Source organism: Zootermopsis nevadensis, unplaced genomic scaffold, assembly GCF_977971745.1.
Source record: "Zootermopsis nevadensis isolate Lab colony 2312 unplaced genomic scaffold, Znev_1.0 Znev_ptg000010l, whole genome shotgun sequence".
Classification (NCBI taxonomy): Eukaryota; Metazoa; Arthropoda; class Insecta; order Blattodea; family Termopsidae; genus Zootermopsis; species Zootermopsis nevadensis.
The window spans coordinates 17,556,981-17,581,121 of NW_028259142.1; the positions used below are offsets into that span (position 1 = coordinate 17,556,981).

Genomic DNA, 24,141 nt, shown 5'->3' on the forward strand with positions numbered 1-24,141 from the left:
ACTTTTCCTTTAGCTTTTACGATTAGGTCCTATGGCCTGCCCCAATTATTAACATCCGAAACTATGAATTGTTACAGACCTTTCGTGGATCGTCCTTTTACAAAGATAAATGATAGCATAACACAGCAAAACGCATACATCCATGTCTCACGGAGGAGTCGAACCCACGAAATGTTGAGAGATAGCTGAACACTGTTCTTATATTGATTTTCTTAAACACGAAATAAATTCAGATCAGAAAGGTCAGAGCTTCTAAGCAAGATATGTCGTAGGTAGGATGTAAAGGGATAATTGTGGTGTTCTCGTCTTTAACTTTCAGGATAAGATGATTATATTCAAGTTACTAAAGCACACACTCAGAATCGATAAAGCAAGTGAACTTTACTATCGGTAGCATTCCGAGCGACTGACTGCATCCTCGTGGCATATCTGACAGGTATTCAATGTGAACTGTGACGAGGAGATGGATATTTTAAACGTATATAACGAGAATGTCGAGTGAACAGGGACCATAGGAATGCCTCAGCCCGATTTCTTCTGTTTTATCTGTTATGATGTTTTACGACTAAGACAGCAACCTATCTTACTCTGTTATCTTCTCATGGATATTTCATATACCTCCTCAAGGAATAATGCTGTACGGGAGAGGATTCACAGTAGGCCAAATTAATTTCCACGTGATTAAACTGATTATCAGAAGCAAAGCTTTGACAACCAAAATCACCTCTGCTGTGCAGGCCACGCCTCGGACCAGAAATAGGTTACATTATCTTAGACTTAGGAGAAATTATTAAGTTTAGATTTTGATTTAATATATGCACGTTAAATGGATTGTAAGCTCATTAAACAGTCTACATTTAATAATGTATATGTTATTAACACAAATAAATAAAATACATTATCCGCATAGATTATACGTGCAGTTCTCTGTCTATATAAACGTACAAAGTCTAAGATCTATATCAAGCTGTAACAGACTGATGGCTTGAATAACAGTCACGCATTATATTTCGGAAGTTTCGAACAGTTTCTTGGTTAATCTGTAAATGGGCCAGAGAATATTCCGTTATTCGTTCACTTAATTTTAGCAACAAATGCACTCACATTATTTTCTTGAAAATTAATCTGCAATTACGAGGCCAACGTTAATAGACCTCATGTTCACAGGGCTTTATGACTGGGCTTGACCTTAGAAATAAGCTCCTGAAGTACAAATTAGAACGTCTCGAAAGTTAGATTATACTTTTGTTATCAGGTGAAAATTGAAGGCGAGCAAAAAGTCTGTCTGTTGGGCGCTCTGGTATAGCTGGCCTCAGCCATAGCTTAATATTTCACCCGAATGCAGAGTTTTTAATAGCATAATGAAAATTCGAATTACGTAAAAACTGAATGCCTTATCCAGATGAATATATACCAACTGCCTGAGAAAATACTGTTACTTACCGAAGAACATTACATTCACTGTGGAAGACCACGGAATTATTAAATAACAAACTCCAGGGTATAGGATTTTCTGTAAAGTTACTAGCACCGGAGAATATGACCCAGAGTTATCTTACTAACCTGACTCTCCCAACATAATTTTGTGTGCATTGCCTGTCTCCCTCAAACCCATTTCCAACTAATGTCCAGCTCATTGTAACATTACAGATTTCACTAAGTCGCCTATATAACTTACAAAGTCATTTCTAGTTATGACTAGACACACAAAGAACTTTGCACTTTAGTACAAGGGAAAAAACTTCAATGAATTGTTCAGAAATGGTAAAGAGAGGTATTCTGACATCTCACCCTAACTCTTTAATAAGCACACGTTTATAATCTATCTCATTAAGTATGGGTCATCTAAGTTTTCCACGAATACATATAAAGTTAATAGCTAAATGGAACGCAATGTAAATGCTTCGATATCATTCAGAAATGGGTGTGGCTGGATAACGAGGTTTTATAGTATGTTTCCCGTTCGCTTGTCCAACACCATCTTCACTGTACAGAGTGATACAAAGCCCTAATACAATATTTAGGATGCTCCAGATGATCTGCCCAACCACCCCTTTTTTAACTATAGTAATACTGCTTTGAATCATCCTGTATATAGGTCTATCCCCATTTTCATTTACAAGTTACAATTGGAAAACACCGAATAATACAAAAATCTTATACTTCGAAACTCTGGCATGTGTCTCGCCAACATCAGTTGTATTTAACACTTTCCTGTTGTTCAGCTGCTCGATATCAGTCCATTGTATGAGGTTTCTTTGAATTCGTATAGTTTGCTACCTGCTTTCCGAAGACGACGATGTTTATGAATAACTCAGGAGAAGTGTGTTTTGAGATGGGTTACTACTCCCGATTTGCCTTAGTGCAGTGAGAAGACTCTCAAGAAACATCATTCGAATTAATGCTCGATTCCAAGTTTTTCGATACTAGGGCATTTCGGTTTGAAAATCGGGTTCACTGTTGGCTGGAAGTGGGATGATAAAATTAAAATGGTTGTCAGAACAACATAATGTGAACTGGATTCGACTGTCTCAGAATATGGTCCAACGGTAGATCTTTTAACATTGTAATGAACCTGACATCAAATTTAATCGAAATCCATCGAGCTTTTCGGAAGAAAAACTTGCTTAAAAAAGTGCAGACAACCGGCCTGATATATTCTCTCAATTAAGAGGTGATTTATAAACCTCGGGTAAAGAGAGCATAATTATAACTTACCGCAATGTTATTTCAATCTGCCGGAACCGGGGTTAACTGTTCAAGAGTAAATCCATCCTTCAGCCCAAATTAATAATTTTCCTCTCTACACAGGCTATTTCGATCCATAATGATCTGCTGCCAACCACAACAATACGCGTGCTTCAACAATGTATATATTTGGACCCTCACACGGAAGGATTAAATAATTCACAAGCTAATTTGTGGTGCGAATCTGCAAGAACATATGATTCGCAAATTTAAAGCCATCAGGTGCTTTTGATACTATGGCGCAGTAATAGGCTATATGGCGCTTATAACTAAACTTCATCCACATAAGAAGTTTAATATTTTGTTAATTCATTGATTCTTAACGTCAGTGTACCAACCGAAGAAGATACTTAGCTACGAATAAGATGAGATGGCGAATAGCAGAATAGGAGTAAATGGAGAAGAAGATTCTGTTGCTACTTTCAAGTATTTGTTTTGTAATAGACTTACAAAGGAAGATAAAAGTTCAGAATATCTTATTCTTTCCTCATTCCTTTCGTTCCAATTCCTTCTTTATTTCCATTATTCCTTTTCTATCTGATTCTTTTTCATTTGTAGAATTTTATGTATTGCTTCTGTATCCAAATGATGTCCCTCTTTTCTGTTTTACAATCTTTCTTGGTTCTCTCATTCAGCAGACAGCCATAAACACGATAAAATACACATTTTATAGTAATTCTGACATTGGTAATTCAATATTACATAACACGAATATATTTTATAGTGTAATTAAACATCCTTTTCATGGTGCACTGATGATATGAGGAATCAGACTAAGAAACTTTATATTGTGGTTGCCACTGCATCACGAGATAGCATAATAAACTACTTTTAACCGACGTTCGATACTCGCCCGCTGGCGATAACAGCGTTCTGGGAAGCTGAACAGGCCGACAGTCCTCAGCATTATAATGGTAGTGATGGCGAGGTGCCGAAATTCAACATCACGAATGTGATTGCACCGGTACCAGAAACCTCGAAACCATGTTGCATGACATTTATAGAAAGTTGTTATGGCCTGCATAAAACAAAACACGCGTTATGTGTAAATTATGTTAGATTTGAAGCTTTCACAGCGACTGAATGCAATGTCTTCTCAAGCTATCAGTCGTGTGAGAATGATATCCATGGCTTCGAAGCCTGTTTCTGTTTCCTTCATTAAGGAGAAGAGGCCTTCTTGGGAAGCTGATAATGTCTCAGTTGGTCTATAAATAACTGCCGAATGTTCATTACGGTGTCCACAGAGCCGGCCACTAGACGTAACCTGAGGCAGCTTAAGCCAACCTACACTTTAACACCTTAATTTTTAAAATCCCTTACTTAACCTCAATGATTCTTCTCTGAAAGGTTTCCAACTAAAATTTTATACACCCAATCTACAATCTACGTGATACAAGTACCACTCGGTAAAATGAGTTTTGTACATTTAAATCTTCAGCTTTGTCGATGGTAAATGGTAAAATAAAGAAAGACTGAATTTAATGGTATCAAAAGATCTCTGAAATTAATTTTATTTAACTTCTTCAAGAATACAATTTTGTTACTATAATTCCCAATATTTAAACTTTTTCACATTTGCGAAGTTTCAACTGGCTATCTTTACATCATGGTAATGCTATGTTGTAAAATAACGCAATAAAATCTTACGAGGCTCAAGGAGAGTAAGCTACATTTTTACGACAAAGTTTCGGGAACTCGAAGTCACAAAGGTTCCCTGTGTAATTATTATAAAATATGATGCAAAGCTTGTTCATAAGGAAGAGCATTAATCTTCTATAAAATCCGTGTCAGATCACGTCGTTCGATAGTCCTAGTATAAAGCTATGATGGCTTAGCGCAAGAATTGCTCTAGGCATAATTACATTTTATCGGTTTCTGATAAATTAATTTCCCATGTTCCTAGATCAGAAAAGATTGCGAATGACCGATTTACGGTACAAAGTCCCCATAATCATCCTGTCATTTCTTATTCGAAACTATGAAAACAATTCAATGCCATTAAATAAATCAGGAAACTAACATCAGATGAAAACGTTACTGTCGTTGCAGGCATGACAAAGCAGCGGGGACGCCCCGGTCACGTGGCCAATGTGGACCCCCATCATGGCAGCGCAACAAGGTGACCCATTCAAAACTCAACGTCATTACACAGCTCTCTATCACAATCAGCAACCAGATGTCTCTTCTGTCGCTACTATCACCACGCATCATCACCAGGTACGGTCAGTCTTCCCACTTTCTTTTCGGACGTCCAAGATCTCTTCAGCCAAACAGACTTGCTGGTTTCGTTGGTTAGTCCATTGATTGTTAAGTTGGTTTGTTTGATTAGATGGCTGGTTAGTTTACCGGTTTATTAGATGTTTCATCGGCTCCTTTGACTGGATTGTTTTGTTAGTTTGTACATCGATAGGCTTGTTGGCTGGTTCTTTGGCTGCTTACGTAGTTGACAAACTGGCTAATCAGTTCCTTTGTTGATCGGCGGTTGGTTAGTTGAATGGCAGACTACAAAGCCTCCGATTTAATCAACGATTTTAAAGCGTTAAGCTTGACCCACTCAAACCAGTTCAAGCACGTGCATGTCTGGTTGCAGCAGGTGCTACCGCAGGTGCTGGGACGCAGCACGGTTGGTACGGAGGTGGCGGCGGTTTGCCGTCGAGGCCTATCGCCGCCCTCGCTACATAGCGGTGATAGTCACATGATCCCAGCTGCTGTCAAGTCGACCGAACAGGCATCTTCACACAAGGTAACCCATCTTAAATACCTCTGAATTTTTTGGTATCTTCCACGTTGTAACTATCTCCACAATCGACTTATAGGATATACTAAATTTCCCTGCAAAAAGACTCACGGTCTCCAAAAGAAACAGTAATAACGTCTTAACTGCAACTTAGTTTTAGTACAAGAAACTGAGAAGAATACTCGGATATAAGAAGTTACAAGAAGGGGCGAAGCGTTTTAGAAAGATGGAATAAAATGCACAAAAGGAGTTTAATGATTTTTACTGTTCAACAAATAATATATCACATCAAGGATAACTATATGGTCGGAACACGTAGCAGGCATGGGAAGATAAGAAATGGGTATACAATCTTGGTTTAAAAATATGAAGAAGAGGGAACACTCGGAAGACATAGAATCAAATGGAAGAATAATATTATAATGAATCTTAAGGAAAATGGGATGAGTGTTGTTCAGAAAGGTTTCAAAATTCTGAACGCCGCTAAAAATCACTAATAAATGTCCTATAATACTAAAATACTGTAAAAATACTTTGATATTGTACTAATTCTGTAATTGCCTGTTGTTATGTAAGAAATGTAACCATCGAATGAACTGTGCTCAACAGAATCCCCTCGGCTGGCGGCCAATAGGTGGACAGTATTTCATCAGTAGCTGATTGGCATGCGTTGCGTCCACTCCAGCGTAACATGAATGAAATAAAGTATGATGTTTCGTTCTTGTAGAGTTACAGAGGAGTATGTCAAGGTTTCTTGACCGTGTAACATTGAATGAAGCTAGCTCAAAGTTTGCTGTAATAGTCTACAAGATCGAGATGATGTTTTAGCAGGGCGGCCCTCAATGGCAATACCTTTAGACGGAGTTTCATCAATATTTGCGAATAACCAATTAGTGTGGGACACACTGACAGAAGCAGAGCAGGTCCTCCGTTATTAGATAATACAGAAAGTAATGTAAAATGTGGAAACTCTGAACAGACTAGAAACTAAAACTACACGGATGAGCCGTTTTACCACCAAGGCGATGAAGTGTCCATGATGGCGGCACGCATCGTTTACCACGAACAGCTGAATATAGTCGACAATAATAATTAAGTCACCATATTCGTCCAACACGTCTCTTCAATAATCCATCAAGCCACCCTGTCACGTCACCGGAAACAGCGCTCCTGAGAAAGTCTGATCAAGCTCCATTAACTTTAACTTAAGGCACCTAATCAGTTGCCCAATCCACGTAGGAGGTAACCCTAGCCCTGCCTTAACATTACGTCGATCAGCAAAGGCCCGACAGTCATTATCCATTGATCTTAGTAGCTGGAAGTTGCAAAGTGACGCTCTACCAATTGTGGATTACAATGAATGTGAATCTAACATTAAATTTCTCTTAATAATTGCTGAAGATTCTCTTCAAATAATCCTGGCGCCCACTGTTCTGGACGTCTCTTCTGGAGAAACTCCGGTGAGGTATTTTCTATAATTTGCTGTATGGGTTTGAGGTATTTTATTCAAATAACTTCAGAGATTTCAAATAAGACAAGAAGCAAATTGTAAACTGACATGAACAAAGAACATTGGCTGCTATATTTTATTTGATAAGGCTACTGGTGAAGAATTATGTATAAGTACCATTCTCTCATAGCATTTAGCGTGAGTGAGAAAGCATTAGACGTAATGAGTTAATTTTGGTAATGACTGAATTTTTTTGAAATGTCAATTCTTATTAGGCTTCCATTTTGGATAACAAATGGCCCAAATTCCAAGGTTGCTATAATTTATGTTTCGTTTAGACGTCTCTCCTGCAAATGAAATGCCCACAAGCAGTCACAGCTTAATAAAAAGCCTATTATGTTTGTGATTGGCGAAATGGTTGAACTCTAGCGAAGATGGATTGTACATTTATAAACATAAAGCTTTTATTAGTTTCATAATGTGCATGAGAAATGCATAACAATTTCAGCCGGAAAAACTGAAGACAAGAAGAGACCACTTGTGAACCTTAGAAGTATATGGGAGGATGATATTAAAATGGATCTTAGATAAATATGGTGTGATGTGTGAATTGGATTCAAATGATTAAGGATAGAGCCTGTGAAAACGACACTGAATCTTGTGATTGTATAAAAGGCTGGAAATTTCTTAAACGGTACAGGCCCAACACTTTAATCCGTTGGTTCCCGTAGGAAGGTCCTGGAGCGACCGCCGCAGTATTTGCAGGTGGACACGCGATGACTCAAATACCATCCGCAGAACTTCACTCGGTCACCACTAGACTGCGTCGCCGTTTGAGAAGAGCCACCTCATCACTTCGGGTGAGTGCAATTGCAGTTTAAAATATAATTCAATGAAACCTGTCTATAGATTTTATCGCTTGAATACAGATGCATAACTACTGTTGCACACATACGATGACGAAAAACAAAGTATTTTTACTTCTTATTTCTTAAATATATACCTAACATAAAATAATGTTTGTAACAAAACTTGTAGATTTTAATAACATTTTGTCATGCACCAATGTTTTTGAGGCATAATCCGCGTTTGGGAAACCGATAAAGCCAGATATGAATTTCATGTAACGTATGGTTTATGGGGACAAATTTGCACCTATGATTAATCATCAAACCATTAAGACGTAGGCTACAGACATTCTTAAGCTGGACACTAGATGGAAGTAAATGGCCAGCTTCGGCCTCCTCTTTGCTCCCAAGGAATACCTTCGGTACCTAACGAATAATAAACTGGGTGGGCCCCTGAGCCGCTTTGGACATGGTCCAGAAGAGAAAAATCCTTGCACCTGCCAGAAGTTAAATCCCGGTCGTCCAGCCTTTACCCAGTCACCTTAATGGCTCAAATGAAAATTAAATTCGCTCGACGACCTTTTTTAAAAACTAGTGACAAATTTATTTAAGATTAAACACGGGTGTTTCCGTATTATGCGTTCAAATTAATAACTTTGTTTGAACGGAAATATTCTTAAGATAACGCCGATGTTTCTCTTCTGATCCGTGACGCTGTGTGAATTCGTAGGCCATTACCAATGTTTCGGAGAAACATATTGTCTCCATCTTCATACTTTGAAGCTGAATGGAACAATGGTATCTACCTGTGAGTTCACAGGATGTCACAAACCAGAAGAACAACATCTACATCTTTACTTCCGTAAGAGTCTCAAATCTAACATCTTGACATTAGTAAGCCCAATCAGTTAATAACTTTGCTACTGTTTGCTGACTGCCGCAGAAAAGATGGCGAAGAGTATACAGGAACAGGAGTCACCAGGAACAGAGCAGTCACCAGGAAGCAGGCACGAAGGCACGCGCCCCGGCGACTGACGGGTTCTTGGCCAAGTTCTCGAGTGTCGCTGGGGCGCCCGCAGAATCAGACGCACATGGCAACCAGCAGGACTCGGCTAACTGCTGGCAAAACCGTCTCACCGTAGACCCTACCAAGCCTTTCCACTACAGGGTCAGTACAGACATTAACTTAGCTTAACATTTCCCACGTCAGCACACTCGCAGTATAATTCAATACCTCACGCCACATCATAAATAGCTGTATGTGAGTATGTTTCTCAATGTTTTTTTGTGCATTTAATGCATATGTTATGTATCACTCATTATCACTGATAGAAATATGCAAGAGGTCGTAAAGAATTTACAAATAAGAACCTCAAGGATGAAGACCACTTCAGATCCCAAGGTGACGATGAGTTTAGTTGGTAATGAACGACGAGAATGACAGAAAAATATAATATGAAAGTACGAGGGTCGCTCATTAAGTAATGCCCCACATTTTTTTTCTCAGCCAATAATGAAGATAGAAAAGTGTACTTTTACATGCTTGAGATTTGATGTTTCCCGCGTTCGTGTACGGAGTTTCAAATGATTCCAACCGATAGCGGAGCTGTAGTGAACTGTTAAAATGGCGTCTGTGAACGACTCTCGTTACAAGCAACGAGCTGTAATTGAATTCCTTGTTGCTGAAAAAGAAACGGTGGTGAACATTCATAAACGTTTGTGTGCTGTGTATGGAAGCTGTGCAGTCGATAGGAGCACCGTTGGTCGCTGGGCTAAGAGAGTTAAAGCTTCAGGAAGTGAAGAAACCGAGCTCCGTGATCTGCCGCGCTCTGGGCGTCCTGCCACAGCCACCACTCCAGACATGTTGAACCGCGCGGATGCCATTATTCGTGAGGATCGGCGCATCACAACTCGACAATTGGCCCAACAGCTTTCAGTCAGCAATGGAAGTGTGATTGCAATTATCCAGGCTCTCGCATATTCGAAGGTGTGCGCAAGATGGGTTCCACGAAGTCTCACAGCAGACCACAGGATTCAAAGGAAAACGATTTCTTCTGAATTGTTGGAGCGTTTTGATGCTGAGGGAGAGGTCTTTCTGTCCCGGATCATTACAGGTGACGAAACCTGGATACACCACTTTGAGCCAGAGACAAAAAGGCAGTCAATGGAGTGGCATCATCCTCAATCACCGAGAAAGAAGAAATTCAAGACAACTCCCTCCGCCGGAAAAGTCATGATGACTGTCTTTTGGGACAGTGATGGGGTCATTCTTGTGGATGTGATGCCAAGAGGTGCGACCATCAATTCAGACGCGTACATCAGGACCCTGAAAACCCTCAAGAAGCGTTTTCGACGAGTTCGGCCTCACAAGCATCCAGCAGAAATTTTGCTCCTGCACGACAATGCACGCCCTCACACAAGTCTGAGAACCCGGGAAGAAATCACCAAATTGGGTTGGACGGTGCTACCCCATCCACCCTACAGTCCAGATCTGGCACCCTCCGACTTCCATCTCTTTGGGCCACTTAAAGATGCTATCCGCGGAACAAGATTTGAAGATGACGAGAGCGTGATTCAAGCAGTGAGGACATGGCTACGTGCACAGGACAAGAGCTGGTACCGGCAAGGCATGCATGCACTTGTTCCACGCTGGCGTAAAACCGTACAAGTTGATGGGGACTATGTGGAAAAATAGTATGTGTAAAGGAAACATTGATTTATATTGTCACTAAATTTGAGCCATCTTGAATAAATATGTTCTGAGGAAAAAAATGTGGGGCATTACTTAATGAGCGACCCTCGTAATAATAGTATTTATGAAAAAGCGCAGAATGTAACAGATATAATGGAAACTGTAAAAATAAGAAAGGGCTACACTTTGAGTACAATTGCCACCTGAAATCAAAGTATTTAATTTAAAATATCGGTTCACTGATTGAGAAGCATTACATTAATCACACAGTTCAATTGCACCAAAACAAAATCATTCTGTCAGAACTGTATCGTACTTATTCCTAGTGCCACCAAGCTTTTTCAGCAACGAAATCTTAAAACATAAGGAAGGTCTCCAGTAAGTGTACTGCACTCTTGATTCACAGCAAAGAGGTCTTAGGTTGATTCCAAATTAGGAGGTCTACTACTGTGACATGATTCTCATTGTCTCTCCAGTCCCTCCGCACGAGTATTGAGATACGCCCCTAAAATACGCCACGACTTTTCCCTCCAATACCCTTACCAATTATTCGCAGCCATTCTTCAATTCAACCTATATTGCCTATGCAGTTAGTCATCAAATAGGTTATCGTAAGAAGTAAATAATACCACTAAGATTAAGGCTGGCCTTTGGACATTATATACTACGCCAGTTCGATTTAATTAACATTAGTAAATATTCAGATGTTAAACTAATCTGTCTAGCCAGTGATAATAATCTGGTTCCTCGTGGGTACATACAACCCTCAAAAGTGTCTGCGCGCTATTCTTTATAACATGAAATTTAGTAATAAAGATCACTTGCAGTTAGTAACTAGCCTCAGAAGTTTTCAGAGTCGTATAAGGAATTATTTCAGTCTTGTAGTAACTAGTTTTTTGTGTAACTTGCAGTGGCTAATGGTGGTCTCTGCAGCCGTATTGTACAACTTCCTGTTCGTGATAGGACGTGCCGTATTCTGGGAGCTCAATAATGCAGCTCCTGCCCTCTGGTGGACACTCGACTATACCTGCGACATCATCTACCTCCTCGATACTCTAATTCACGCTCACGAAGGTGAGATAAATATTAAAAGACAATGTTTAATTTTCGCATGCTTACAGTATAGCCGGTCAATAAGAATGAAGCTCGGAGAACGGGGAGGACAGTACTTAAAGCATACCCTATGTAGGATATATCTTCAGTTTAATTTGTGTGTTCTAAAAGCATGCAGGATTGTTGTATTTATGTCTAATAACTTTAGAATTCTTAACCCAATATGCATTAAAATCCGAATGAAGGATTTGCTACCGTGAAACCATTTAGATAAAATGGATAAAGGCAGGTGACCGAAAACAACATGGAATTTTAAATCAACAGAGCGATGAATAAGAGGAAGACCAAGAAGACACTGAAGAGACTATTTCAAGAACAATACATACATTAAGTCTTATAATCCGTGAAGACAGGAAGTATAAGCTATATGAAGGCCACATCGATGCAATTTTTCTCAGTATACCCTCTCAAGAAGAGAGAAGTGGTAGCTGCTAGAACAGAATGCAGGAATAACAACACTGCTTCCAACATAAAACAATAACTCCTTTTGAAATATAATTTTTATACAGTATCCTAAAAATGCATCATTACGGCGATCGCACACATACATTCTTTAGTCTAGAAATTACAACTGGAAAACAGCTGCATGTAAAATATGGTTTTGTGAAATACTACACTTATATCAGATCAATACGCCCCTTACTAAATAAATGTTTCGGTTTGCGTATATCCTGCTAAGGACCCACAGATTCATATAATCATGTCTAACCTGTCATATGCTCAGGTATCAATCTAGATACACAATGAAACATTTCCATGACACTAAGGATTTCGCAGAATTGCACTGACGTGGTTGAACACGTGTAGTCTATATGACCACAGTACAGTCTATGCAGTAGTGTCACTTTGAAATATGATATGTTAGTTACGTACCACGTAGGCGGAATAATTGATTCAGTGATAGGAAAATTCCATGCATACGTAATTCAGCCGTGGACAACAAAGAGAAAATCACGAACTGAAAAATAAGGGTACAGAATCGGCTCAAACAGGGTTGCCAAATAAACCTGAAGGACCATGACGTGTTACCCCAAATTGATGATTAAATTTTCTTCATTAATTTGTCCACTGGGTGACAAACATATGTTGAAACAGATATACACAGAACATTTCTGTCTGTCTGTCTCTGACACCACATCATATAAAGTCAAAACAGTTGAAATTATGTCGTATCAGAGAGGAACAAGAATTGTAGGATTGTGTTCATATAACTGAGTGATGTATTACATATGGTTATAAACTACAGCGATACGCTTTCATCAATTTACTTCAAATTCCGTTTAAAAGAGGTCTCGGGTCAGAGACCACGTGACCTGGCAGAAAATTATCACTACTTGTAACGAATATAAAGTTGCTTGTTACTAGTTCATTCAACTCACTATTAGATCCAACGTTTATAACGGAACAGCGGAAAACAGAACACATAAGCATGACAAATAGCTGAGATATAAGCTGTTCGGATAATAAATCGATTTTAAATAATACACTGAACTGAACATGTTGGTTTTCCGTCTGGGCATCGAAGTACGCCATTCGGCCTAGAAATGCGATCTGTATATAAACATCCAGCAAGTCACCAAAATGTTAATCCCCGCGAATGATTTCAGCTAAGAAAGTCACCAACACTGCTAATAAGTACCACTGAAGAACTGAATTTTATTGTATTTTGTATGTGCAATAGTTCATCACAGTCTTCACTTGAACTCAGGCAGTATACACAGTACAACTTTGTTCAGGTACTCCACCGCTGAGTACACTTTCCTGTCGACATCTTGGGTAAAAATAGAAGCGAAGGAAACACGTTGCGATGGTGACAGACAGCAACACTGCTGTTTGAAAGGTCGTCCTTTCGTGTCGTCTTTTTATGACGTACCAGTGATTAAACACACAAATATATCCCCATTTTGCTTTGTTATGATTGCACTTCAACACTCTAACGACGACACTCTGGCTGCCAACAAAGGCACCGGGACAAATAACGGGAAACAGATACAATACGGGACTCATTAATGATGTAACACTCAAATAAGGCCACTTGTTACTGTGTTTCTGTGACCATTCAACACTGGTCTTTACATGTGAAACAAAACAGAAACACTCGCTCTTTTTACGATAAATTCACGTCTTGGGTTTTGATATTTTTCTGATAGATATGAACATCCTTCTCGGTTGATTATAACATAAACTGATACCAAAGAATCTTCAGAATTCGTACTTCCCAAGTTTATATCTCTCAGAATTCACTAACTACTCGTTCACAAAAGTAATATTTTCAATAAAAGACGTCTTTTAATTAAATGAAATTTAATTTTATATAAATAAATACGCAGTAATTATACATGACGGCCTGAGACAATAGTCTAAATGCATAAATAATACAAAAGGAACATAAATATAAAATAAGACGAGGTGCTGCTCGTTTGGACTGACGGCCAATCCCGAAGAACCATGGCGTTTTCCCTTAAATTGTTAACTGGCTACCTTTTCTTGTAAAATCTGGTATAGATGTGTTCTAAACCTGTCTATCAACGCAAAAAATATTAAAGTTCTGGGTAATGATATTTTTAGAAATGTTTGGCTAAATCATTGAAACGGCAAAAATAAAATTGCTTTTCTATTCAATGACGTTACCTAGTACATTTTTGTGGGTAGAATACGGAATCCTGTATGATTAACTGTTACAGTAAACATGTATATATATATATATATATATATATATGTATATATATAATGTGTTTTGCAAAATCAAAATATAAACATAACTGCAGTTTAAAATATCATATGTCAAGTGACCGCAAACACGTCTACCATTTCTGTACGAAGTATTATTCTGAGGGTAGAAAAAACTCATTTGCAGCATCCAGAACCTTTGAACTTAGTTTGTCAACTTAACACGTGTAAGAAGTATACACTACAGATGATTTTATTTTCTAATTTGTAAGGCCGACTTGGAGCTCTTAATAACACAAGAAAATTTCTTCAATTAGATTAATTACAACAAGTCCGGTTGTGGCTAGATTACGTGGCTATCACAGCCAGTATCCGGTCTCTGCATGTCTGATTTGTGTGAAAGATTAATGTCTTGGGATGGTTGCTTGTCGTGTCTCCAGATACAGCGTAGAATTTCCGCCATTAATGGGAAGTATTGCATTTGCAAGTCACTGGATCAAATCAGGGCCTGCTATCATATCTAAGATTTACTTTATTTTCCTCAGGTAACTGTCCAGTGTAATAAACCATGACTACTTCTTCTCATACATTCAGTTCATAAATACTTTTCTCTACGGTGGTGGTCTTCCTTAATAAGTAGATCTAGATGATTATTCAACTTGTAAACAAATTGCCTTTTCTGTGTAATCCGAAAGTTGATTACTGTAGCCAGAAAATCTAGCACTCAATTCAAATCCTGAATCAGCTAAACCCAATCTTATTTTGCCACAACCAACTATATTAAGAAAAGCGATGCTTGCTGCAGTAACATTGGCGGATGTTAATTCCTCTGCTTGACTTCGAAGTACTGTTAGTTCCGCTTTTCAATAGAGGAAATATAACTATCTAAAAGCTCTGAAGTGCAGGACGTAGGCAGCATATGGACTGCAATAAAACTCTGAACTATTCCGCCTTTCTCTAGTTCTATTCGGATATCACACCCACCACCCAATGTTGACTCTTTCTAGAGATTTAGTGTACAGTCAACTTCATCAAGTCACTGATTTCACAATGTTCCTCACACTTACATGCCAGAATGATTGCATTTTAACCGGCTTTCCTTACTTTATTATACAAGATATGCGTATGTTATCACCATGGCTGTGTAAAACCAAATGACGAATGTTCATGAATTCGGTAAGACCGTCATGACACTAGTGGCTACAACTCTGCTCTATTCTAATTCCTTAACATCAGTAATACCAACATTTATGAATTTAGAGCGAGTGGCCCTTAATATTTGTGAAATAACAAAAACTAACAATATAAAGTTTTGGTTCAGGTGATGTTTTTCAGAGTATATAACAAAAACATGGCGATAAGTAATTATTCAAGGTCTTATGGTAGTTGACTAGATACCTGCTGGAGGAAACATTGAATATTACGATGTAAAATTACGAACATAATTTTTTACATCTGATGTGTCATAAACTTTAGACACATAACTTATAGCCAGAGACCACGGGAGTCAGCCTTTGTGTTTTATTAAAGCGGGAAATTTTTTGACAAATTGAGCAAGTATGAATTTCTGAAGAAGGATTCAGCTCTATGAAGTTAGTTATAGCTACCTTATACAGTGGACGTTGTCAAATATAATTACAGTACTATTGAAATTGAAGTATCCTTAGCTCCTGCAGGAACTGACACTCCCATTCCAAACTACCGCGACGGAATTGTAATTGACCATCAAAGTGACCGCGAGGGTAATAAAACCGGACGTTAAAACAACACGAGAAATGGAGTCGAATACTCGAGGGTGTTGTTATATTTCACAGCCTGCCATTAATTTCATATTCAGCCTCAATTCTGCTGTGGCTTAAGACCGCAACTTTGTTCGAAATTCGCCACAAATAATAACCTAGGTTAATTAGCATAACAGTGGTAATATTGTCATTACTGAGACAGTGTTTCTGACATCGCCCGGTCAAACGTCTCCTTCAAACGTGCCGATTTCTTTTGTAAAATTTTCCACTTCATCTTCTTCTTTCTCTTTGTGTCGCTGATATCGCAAATTAAGTCACATCTGTTCAGCTTCAGAATTATTTCTCAGACAGATCTGCACCATTACAACATCAATTCCAGCGTATATTATACCTTTCGTCGACCTACGTGTAGATCTGAGGATAACATTAAAATGGGTTTTAAGGAAATAAAATGGGAGGGTGTGGACTGGATTGTTCTGACCTATGATAGGGATCGATGAAAAGCGCTTGCGAAAACGGTAATGAGCCTTCGGGTTCCATAAAATAATTTGTAGACTGGACGAGCGATTATCAGGTTCTCAAGAAAGACTCAGCCTTATAGAATGAGTAAGTTTCGAGTCGTATTACTTAGGAATCTAAGTTATTGACCACATAGGCTATGTACCTGTTAAAGCCTTCGAGATTTTTAAAGTGAACAACACTTGAGTACGGCATTTTAATAACACTTGTTCCATTCTTACTCACTTTAATTTATTTCAATGACCACTTTACTCAAGGGCCTAAATAAATTGTTACTTGTTTAGAGCTATAAGATGATATAGTTGCGTCGTATTGTGAAATTTAATTAATTATTCGGTTTTTGTCCGTCTAATCACAATTCATATTTAAATTTACAATTAAGATAATTAAAATATCATTTTATGTTCCTCATCGAACAATCGATTTACAATTGGAACATCTTTTTACAACATGTTTCGGTTTCTATATAAACCATCTTCAGGTGTGGATAGCCTTTAATAAAGCATGAAATAACTACAAGATTATTAGTATTTGTAATTTTAATCGAATTTTACGGGCCACTTCACGAAATTAATTCATAGGCCACATGTATCTTTCTAGTGCTTTGACAGACTTTGCTAAAAGTTCATTACGACACTTATAAGAGCATTGAGTTGTGTGAGTTTCAAGACCAAAACAATACGCAAAATCGCAAAATAGATATTTAAAAGTGATGTTGGATTAGGCCTACGCCAGCCGCACTTGTGGCTGCTACAAAATTACTTTTCTCATTCAACAAACAGGTTTCATAGCTGTCGCATAACTTACGTTGTAAAGCGATTACCTTACATGGCATTCCAGTTTATACTCACAAGAGTCTACATTGAAGAACCACGCAACAGTCATCAGCTAAAAGTTGGAGGCCTAGGAGTAACAGTGGGCTAACCCACGAAATTGAAAAATCTAGAAGAACGAAAAAAAAATCTCGCTGTCGCCCTCAAAGGCAGGCTAAACCGTACGACGTTAGTTATCAATCAATCTGTATCTTTCAGAATAATAGAAATTGGAATTAGAACAACTATGTTTAAGATTATTTCCGAAGATGACTACATTCTGGGATGTTGCGCCGTGTACTCTCTCAGAAACTGGCCAACGTTTCAGAGATTCTTATTGCCTCCATCATAAGGGCTATGATGGAATCAGTAAGCAACTTTGAAACTTCAGTCAATTTTTACGAGACCACACGGCGCAATATCTCAGAACACAGCCAACTTCGTACTCGTTGCCGCGAGAATTTCAAATCTCACCAAGTTTATTTCCGTTGTTATCACTTTTAATAAAGAGTAGGTTAGCCCACTGATGCTTCCAGGTCTTGAATTGCAGAAACCGACGTGAAAATCTTTCAACAACTGATGTAATTAATGCGCAGACGTTTATGTGTAAAACTAACGACAAATTGATCAAATGACGTGGCATATATGGACTGAACGAGGACATGTCAGGCTCGAGACAATCTGTCCGTATCAGGATATGAAGTAATGCAAGATTACAATTACAACACGAAGGTAACAACATATAGCATGGGGAGATTAGTGTCTGCGTGATTTGTATTTTTCAAGAAACCTTCTTCTGTTTGTTAGGCAACTTAAAGTTTCTACTGTTGGAAAGAGATAAAAACGATGTTTTAACCGAGATATTTAATTTTCACAAATAAAATGGTTAAACAAATGAAGGCGTAAAGGGGGAGTAAGATGCAAAGCTCGAAGCATTCTCGTCCTCGGTGTTAGTGTAAACGTTTTGGCCCTTTTTTCATATGGAAAATCAGCTTCTGCACGCACTGGATAGGACACTGGGTTGACCAAGAGATTAATTTGTCGTGACGGGAAAAAAATAAGGAATTTTTTTCCTTGCCGGAAATCCAACTCAGGAGATTCGATCTGTCACTTTACAGACTGATTGGTACCGGAAGTAACAAATAAACATAATAAGGCTATTATTCCAGATTATGTACACAGAACTTGCAAGCGATTTTGTTTATGCGATTTTACATCCGGAAGTAATTTATTACAGATAAGTATCCAAATCAGCAAATATCATGCCTAATCATTATATATATTACACCGCAGACACAAAAATAATTTAGTCCTTGTTTCATCGGATACATATGCCAAAAACTGATTAAAATAGAACCTAACGATCTATGACATACGGCAAATCAATAGCTTCGGTAATATTTTCTAATACGAATAAATGAAAAACGCAGGTATATCAATGGGCCTCATTTCGTCAGGCACTCGGAATAATTAGTCTAAAATTATGGTAAATCAAAACAAATCATGTTTTACGGGCACTTTTGTGAAAGAAAGACGAAAAGTACTTTAACAGTTTTTAAAAATAAATAGACCTAATAATTCTGGTGCGAAAATACAAAATGTAAGCACATATAAACGGGTTAATAAGAATTTTATTCTATTCTATATACATATATTTTAGCACGATGAGAGGAAAAAATAATCTAATAGAATTCTATTGAGTTACGCCAAGATATAAAGTAGAAGTTGTAATGGTCAGTTGGGGCCATGTTGAAATTCGCACTACAGCCCTACAATAAGTTTAATTAATATCCATTAAGCGATTTAAAGCAAAGTAACGAATATAATGAACATGGCCTCCCTATTGTGATTTACTTGACATACTGAGTGCATATGACGCATAAAGCATCAATTTGCTATAGATTCTTGTCACGCAGCAAAGGTAAGTTTCAGAAAATGAAACTAAAATGTTGTGAATTTGACATATTTAATACGAAATTCCACTCAAAGTCGTGTACACTTCGGAATGTGAGAGAAGAAACTGTTTCTTTTCATGAATCTCGTAAACATAGTTATGCAACGGATACAGCATGCGGAATTTTGTCCCGAGATGTAAAGAATAACAAAGAGCCGGAACGTATCTTGTTTCCATAGCAACAACCTCATATAAAAAATACTGGCGCCTAGAGAAAGAAGACGGGATACAGTTGTATCATAGCCACCTGAATGTCGCAAGAAAAAAAAAGGGTCAATAGTTGAGTTGCAATTTCGTTTAAATATAAATCAGGTTCGGAAATTCCAGACGAAAATAACGAAAATTAAGACAACTGACTGCGTCCTTTTTAATCGTATTTTCTTCGTTACTCACTCTTTTGAAATTCATTATATATTCTTCACTCAGAATAAGAAACCAGGTTTCACACCAATACGCATTTAGAAAATATGTATATTCGAACAGCAGTAGTCCTGTAACTGAGTCAGCTTTTCCTTTCTTGTATTTTCAATCAGAATTTTTATGCATTTTCAAACATTTTTCCCTCGACTATAATTACATAGAAAAATCTAGCAATCCTATAAGTAGTGTCTACGCAGAATCTATACATGTTAGGAATGTCCCTCAGTGGGGGCGCTGCTCTGTTATTAAAGCATTTGGTATGGGCTTAACGTAACCATTAACACATGTAACGCTACCTGCCTGTTTCTTCGCGCGGACACGTCGCGTTCTTCGCCACCGTGTGATTCGGTGTCGACGGCCCCGTTCAAGGGTCGATGATCATGTGACCTCACAGAGCACAGACTGCTGCTCATGTACCTATCTTCAGATTCTCAGTCGAGTCTCGTGCCTCCCGAAAACAACATAAACAAATAACAAAAAGAATCGACCTTGAAGACTTCGCACCCTGGCGCATTTTACCTCCTGCTAGTTTCAAAGCCACATGTCTGAATTTGGAGATTATGCTGTTAGCAATTCTGCTGACATCTCTCTTCAAGATCCACGGATTAGATACATAGGCTTTCTTCGATTTAGAATTAATCTCGAGGAGTGAGTCGTTCATATATTTGGTAGCACTGTTCTTTTTCTGTGGAGATAACCCAATATAGAGACATGCATCCACTCCCGGAGCGGATTCGATATTTAAACTTTTCCACACATATCTGTACAAATATTCTTATGAGGTTTTATTCTTCTTACTAATTTATCATTTTATTACACAGATCGAATTCTCATAAACCTTCAGCGACGTATGGCTAATGGTACAAAATTTCATTTGTGTCCGCAGCAGAGTTTTAGGGCTAAGAAAATGTAGGTTTATTTGCATGCGTATGGCATGTCTGTCTCCGTTATGAATTTTGAACCAATTTATAGATTTCCATGACAATCGGTGTGAACTATATGCCAATAGAGAACACTAAAATAGTATGCTTTTAAATTCTCTACCATTAAGAATAGAAACATGGAATCCATGCGAACTTTGAGGCGATAACGACATTTAAGTTAGAGTATCTAGAATTTTCTATGGAAATAAAAACATTTATTGGCATGTGATATATAAAAAAACATGGAGGCCACGTGAAAACTATATGTAGTTGTCTGATAGTGCTAATGAACCACTGAAGCTGTACATGTGATAGTATGTATGGCAGATACATTATAAATACATTTATAAATGTTCTGTATAAAACTTTTATATGGTAACGATTTCAAACATAGCGAAGAATCTTGAGAATATATCTGGCAAATATGACGTAGTCGGAATCCGTACCGATAAAAAGAACAGAAGTGGATCACTAAACGTGAGTCAATAGCTCTTGCAAGTCTCAGCATACGAAAGGAAAGTATGGGATGGGGGTTCTTTCTCGGTTCTTGGCAGAAGAATAAATCCCGACTTTGTCACATTTATGTGAAGCTTGATCAGTGATGCAGACGCTAGGAGTAACTTCAATCAAGACACGATCAGAAAACAAGCAGAGAAAAGCAAAAAACGGCCTCTTTAAAATCCTGTCCAGCAACGACCCAGTATCATACCGGTTGCTATCCTTGCAGGTGCAGAGCAAACTGACAAACCGATTTGTCACGTCCTGTCATCGACATAGTCTTCATTGCGACTTACCGCATTCCTTCCTGAACTATTTTTCAAGGAACTACCGAGCAGGTTAGCCGACTCACAAGCCTCTTTTAATTCGGAAATGAAAGGGACAGAGGAGTCTCAGAGGGAAATTTATACCCATTAAGGTTTCTGCGTGAGATCTGAGATTCTAACGACGGTGAAGATGACGAAGTTCTTCCTCTGGGATGTAACACCGTGTGGACTTAACGGTAGATGCCAACGTCTAGCCAAACACTCTGTCCCCATCTTCACGGCTGAGGGAACTTCACCCTGAAGAAGGAAACAGTATGCTTCTTCGAAATGTTGGTATCTACCTATGAGACAGTACCGCATCACAACTAAGACCAACAGCATCGTCAAGATTTATGTGCTTTCAGGAATCTGCAGACTGGTCTAGAAGGAAATAGGCCTATGTACAAGAATCGTGTTATGAAATATATCTCACTCTATAGAACATATTATATAAATTGTAAAGAATATCGGGTTCTACGACCTCTTTTTGAAATAATTTGAACGAGGAGATTATTTAACGAGATGAAAGGCAAATAAGTCTGGCTTTATCCGGCTAGGTTTTTGTGGTGTGATAATCGAGTTATCGCTTTACGAAGAATCATATTACGGAATTCCCGTCATACGAACTTTTATAACAAAGCGCATAACCTCCGCTTAGCTCGTCTTCCTAAAGCGAATTCGCTCATCCGAAATCTTCAGAACAAAATCGAACACGCGATATGAAGACGCGAGAGAAAAGAGAATGAAAGCAAGAAGCTTGCATATTTCCCCATTGATATATGTAGCAGGGTCTTTAAATCTTTCTAGTACCTCTGACCCCTTCCCAAAATTGCCTCATGCATTTTAATTGAAATATTACATTCTAATGAAACAAATATGGACGGTATAGGTTTGTCGTCATGTTTTCACTCTTAAAACTTACTGCTTTATATTCTACTGAGTACGATCTACTCAAGTCGCGTACCCTTTAAGCACAACTTTCGGTCCACCGGCTGAGAAACACTGATTCAGAGGAAGTATTTGTAACTGTTCGTATTTAATAGCATATTTCATAATATAATACGTTTCCGTTACTTGTATGTTTCCTTTTAGGCAATAAAATTATTGATTTCTTTAGCTTTTGGTCATCTTTCGGTTGATTGGAAATACAACCGACAGTTATAAAATTGCGCTTATAGGAAACTGCGACTCGCTTTACAAGCTCTCCAAAACGTAACCATTCATTAGAGCAGATACTATCAAGGCCAGTCACAAGTAACGTGATGAGTTTACTCCATTGAAGTATACGAGGTGCGATCGGAAAGTTTCAAGACTGTGTTAATAGAGGGCGAACCGAATGTAGTACGAGCTTCTGCCGCTAGGGGGTGCGGCCTACATTCATAGTGAATCAGTGTGCCAGCCGGCATCATCGAATTAGCATTTGTTTCTTAGTTACGGGCGTTTTGGTAGTGCATTACACCGACCCTCCTGCGATTTCGGAATGGCGTGTGCATCAAATTTTGCCAAAGACTCGCCAAAACGGCTACGGAAACCTATGAAATGCTAAAGCAAGCATTTGGGGAGTCCGCAATGGGTCAAGCACAAACTTTTGTGTGGCATTCACGTTTTAAAAATGGCCGAACCTCTGTCGATGATGACGAGCGTTCTGGACGACCATCTTCGATCACAACGCCCGAAAATGTTACGAAGATTCGGCAGGCCATTCACGAAGATCGACGTCGTACCATCAACGACTTGTGCGACATTGTTGGGATAGGCTATGGGACCTGTCAGCTGATTCTAAAGGAAGAACTCCACATGCGACGCATCATGACAACGCGCCAGCGCACACCGCCCTCAAAGTTCGGCAGTTTTTGGCCTCAAACACTATGGCCGTCATCCCGCACTCTCCTTATTCGCCGGATTTAGCTCCGTGTGACTTCTTCCTCTTCCCAAAGATGAAAATTCAGCTAAAGGGAAGGAGATTTGAGACGATAGAAGAGATTCAGGCAGAATCGCAGATGGTACTTGACAGGCTGACAAAGAAAGATTTCCAGGGATGCTTCCAGGCTTGGCAGCGACGCTGGGATCGTTGTGTTCACTCCCAGGGGAACTACTTCGAGGGTGATGGATGAATTTAATACCTAAGATAAGTGTACGGGTTTTTATATGCGCAGTCTTGAAACTTTCCGATCGCACCTGAGACCTGAAGATTCTACAATACGGTGTTGCAGAAAATGCAAAGCCTCGGCGCATTTGTTGTGAGTGAAATACACTAGAGATACTGCGGATTGGTCATAAACAGTGTAAAACAGAAAAGAACTTCCTCACTCTACTATAACTAAGAACGCTGAGGCCTATATAATATAAGGCTTTTGGAGCATAGCAGGTGTCATATGTTGCTGTCCTTCGCAGGTTACCTGGAGCAGGGACTTCTGGAGAGGGACACCCAGAAGCTGAGAAGGCACTACCTGAGGTCTAAGAAATGGCGCTCAGACGTGCTGAGTCTCCTACCGACGGACCTCACATACATTTGGTGGCCACCCGCCACCTGCCAGATCCGTGTTCCCTGTCCCGTCATCGTGAGATTCAACCGTCTCCTTCGCTTCCCACGTATGAGTGAATTCTTCGACCGCACTGAGACCCGAACCGGATACCCCAACGTATTTCGTATATGCAAGGTAAGTCTTTCTTGGAATTAATATTGTCTTTGAAAAATTTTAATACTTCC

At 38.8% G+C, this 24,141-nt stretch overlaps 1 protein-coding gene and 1 long non-coding RNA gene across 7 annotated transcripts in view; one reads left to right on the plus strand and one right to left on the minus strand.

Annotated features, from left to right (window-relative positions):
* Positions 1-24,141, plus strand: part of CngA (Cyclic nucleotide-gated ion channel subunit A) — an 80,075-nt gene that overhangs the window by 46,459 nt on the left and 9,475 nt on the right. For 3 of the 6 annotated variants that reach the window (XR_002545650.2, XM_022079249.2, XM_022079251.2), the window contains exons 2-7: positions 4,798-4,965; positions 5,339-5,491; positions 7,667-7,795; positions 8,727-8,951; positions 11,387-11,549; positions 23,826-24,091. Coding sequence is in view for 5 of the 6 variants with exons in the window: in XM_022079249.2 (XP_021934941.1) it covers positions 4,837-4,965; positions 5,339-5,491; positions 7,667-7,795; positions 8,727-8,951; positions 11,387-11,549; positions 23,826-24,091 (1,065 nt within the window). In the remaining variant the exon portion in view is untranslated. Of the gene's footprint in view, positions 1-4,797; positions 4,966-5,338; positions 5,492-6,118; positions 6,946-7,666; positions 7,796-8,726; positions 8,952-11,386; positions 11,550-23,825; positions 24,092-24,141 lie in introns of those variants that run through there. The other 3 variants (XM_022079253.2, XM_022079257.2, XM_022079256.2) reach the window with 3 other exon arrangements.
* Positions 1-24,141, minus strand: part of LOC147874272 (uncharacterized) — a 79,470-nt gene that overhangs the window by 44,286 nt on the left and 11,043 nt on the right. The window lies entirely within an intron of this gene.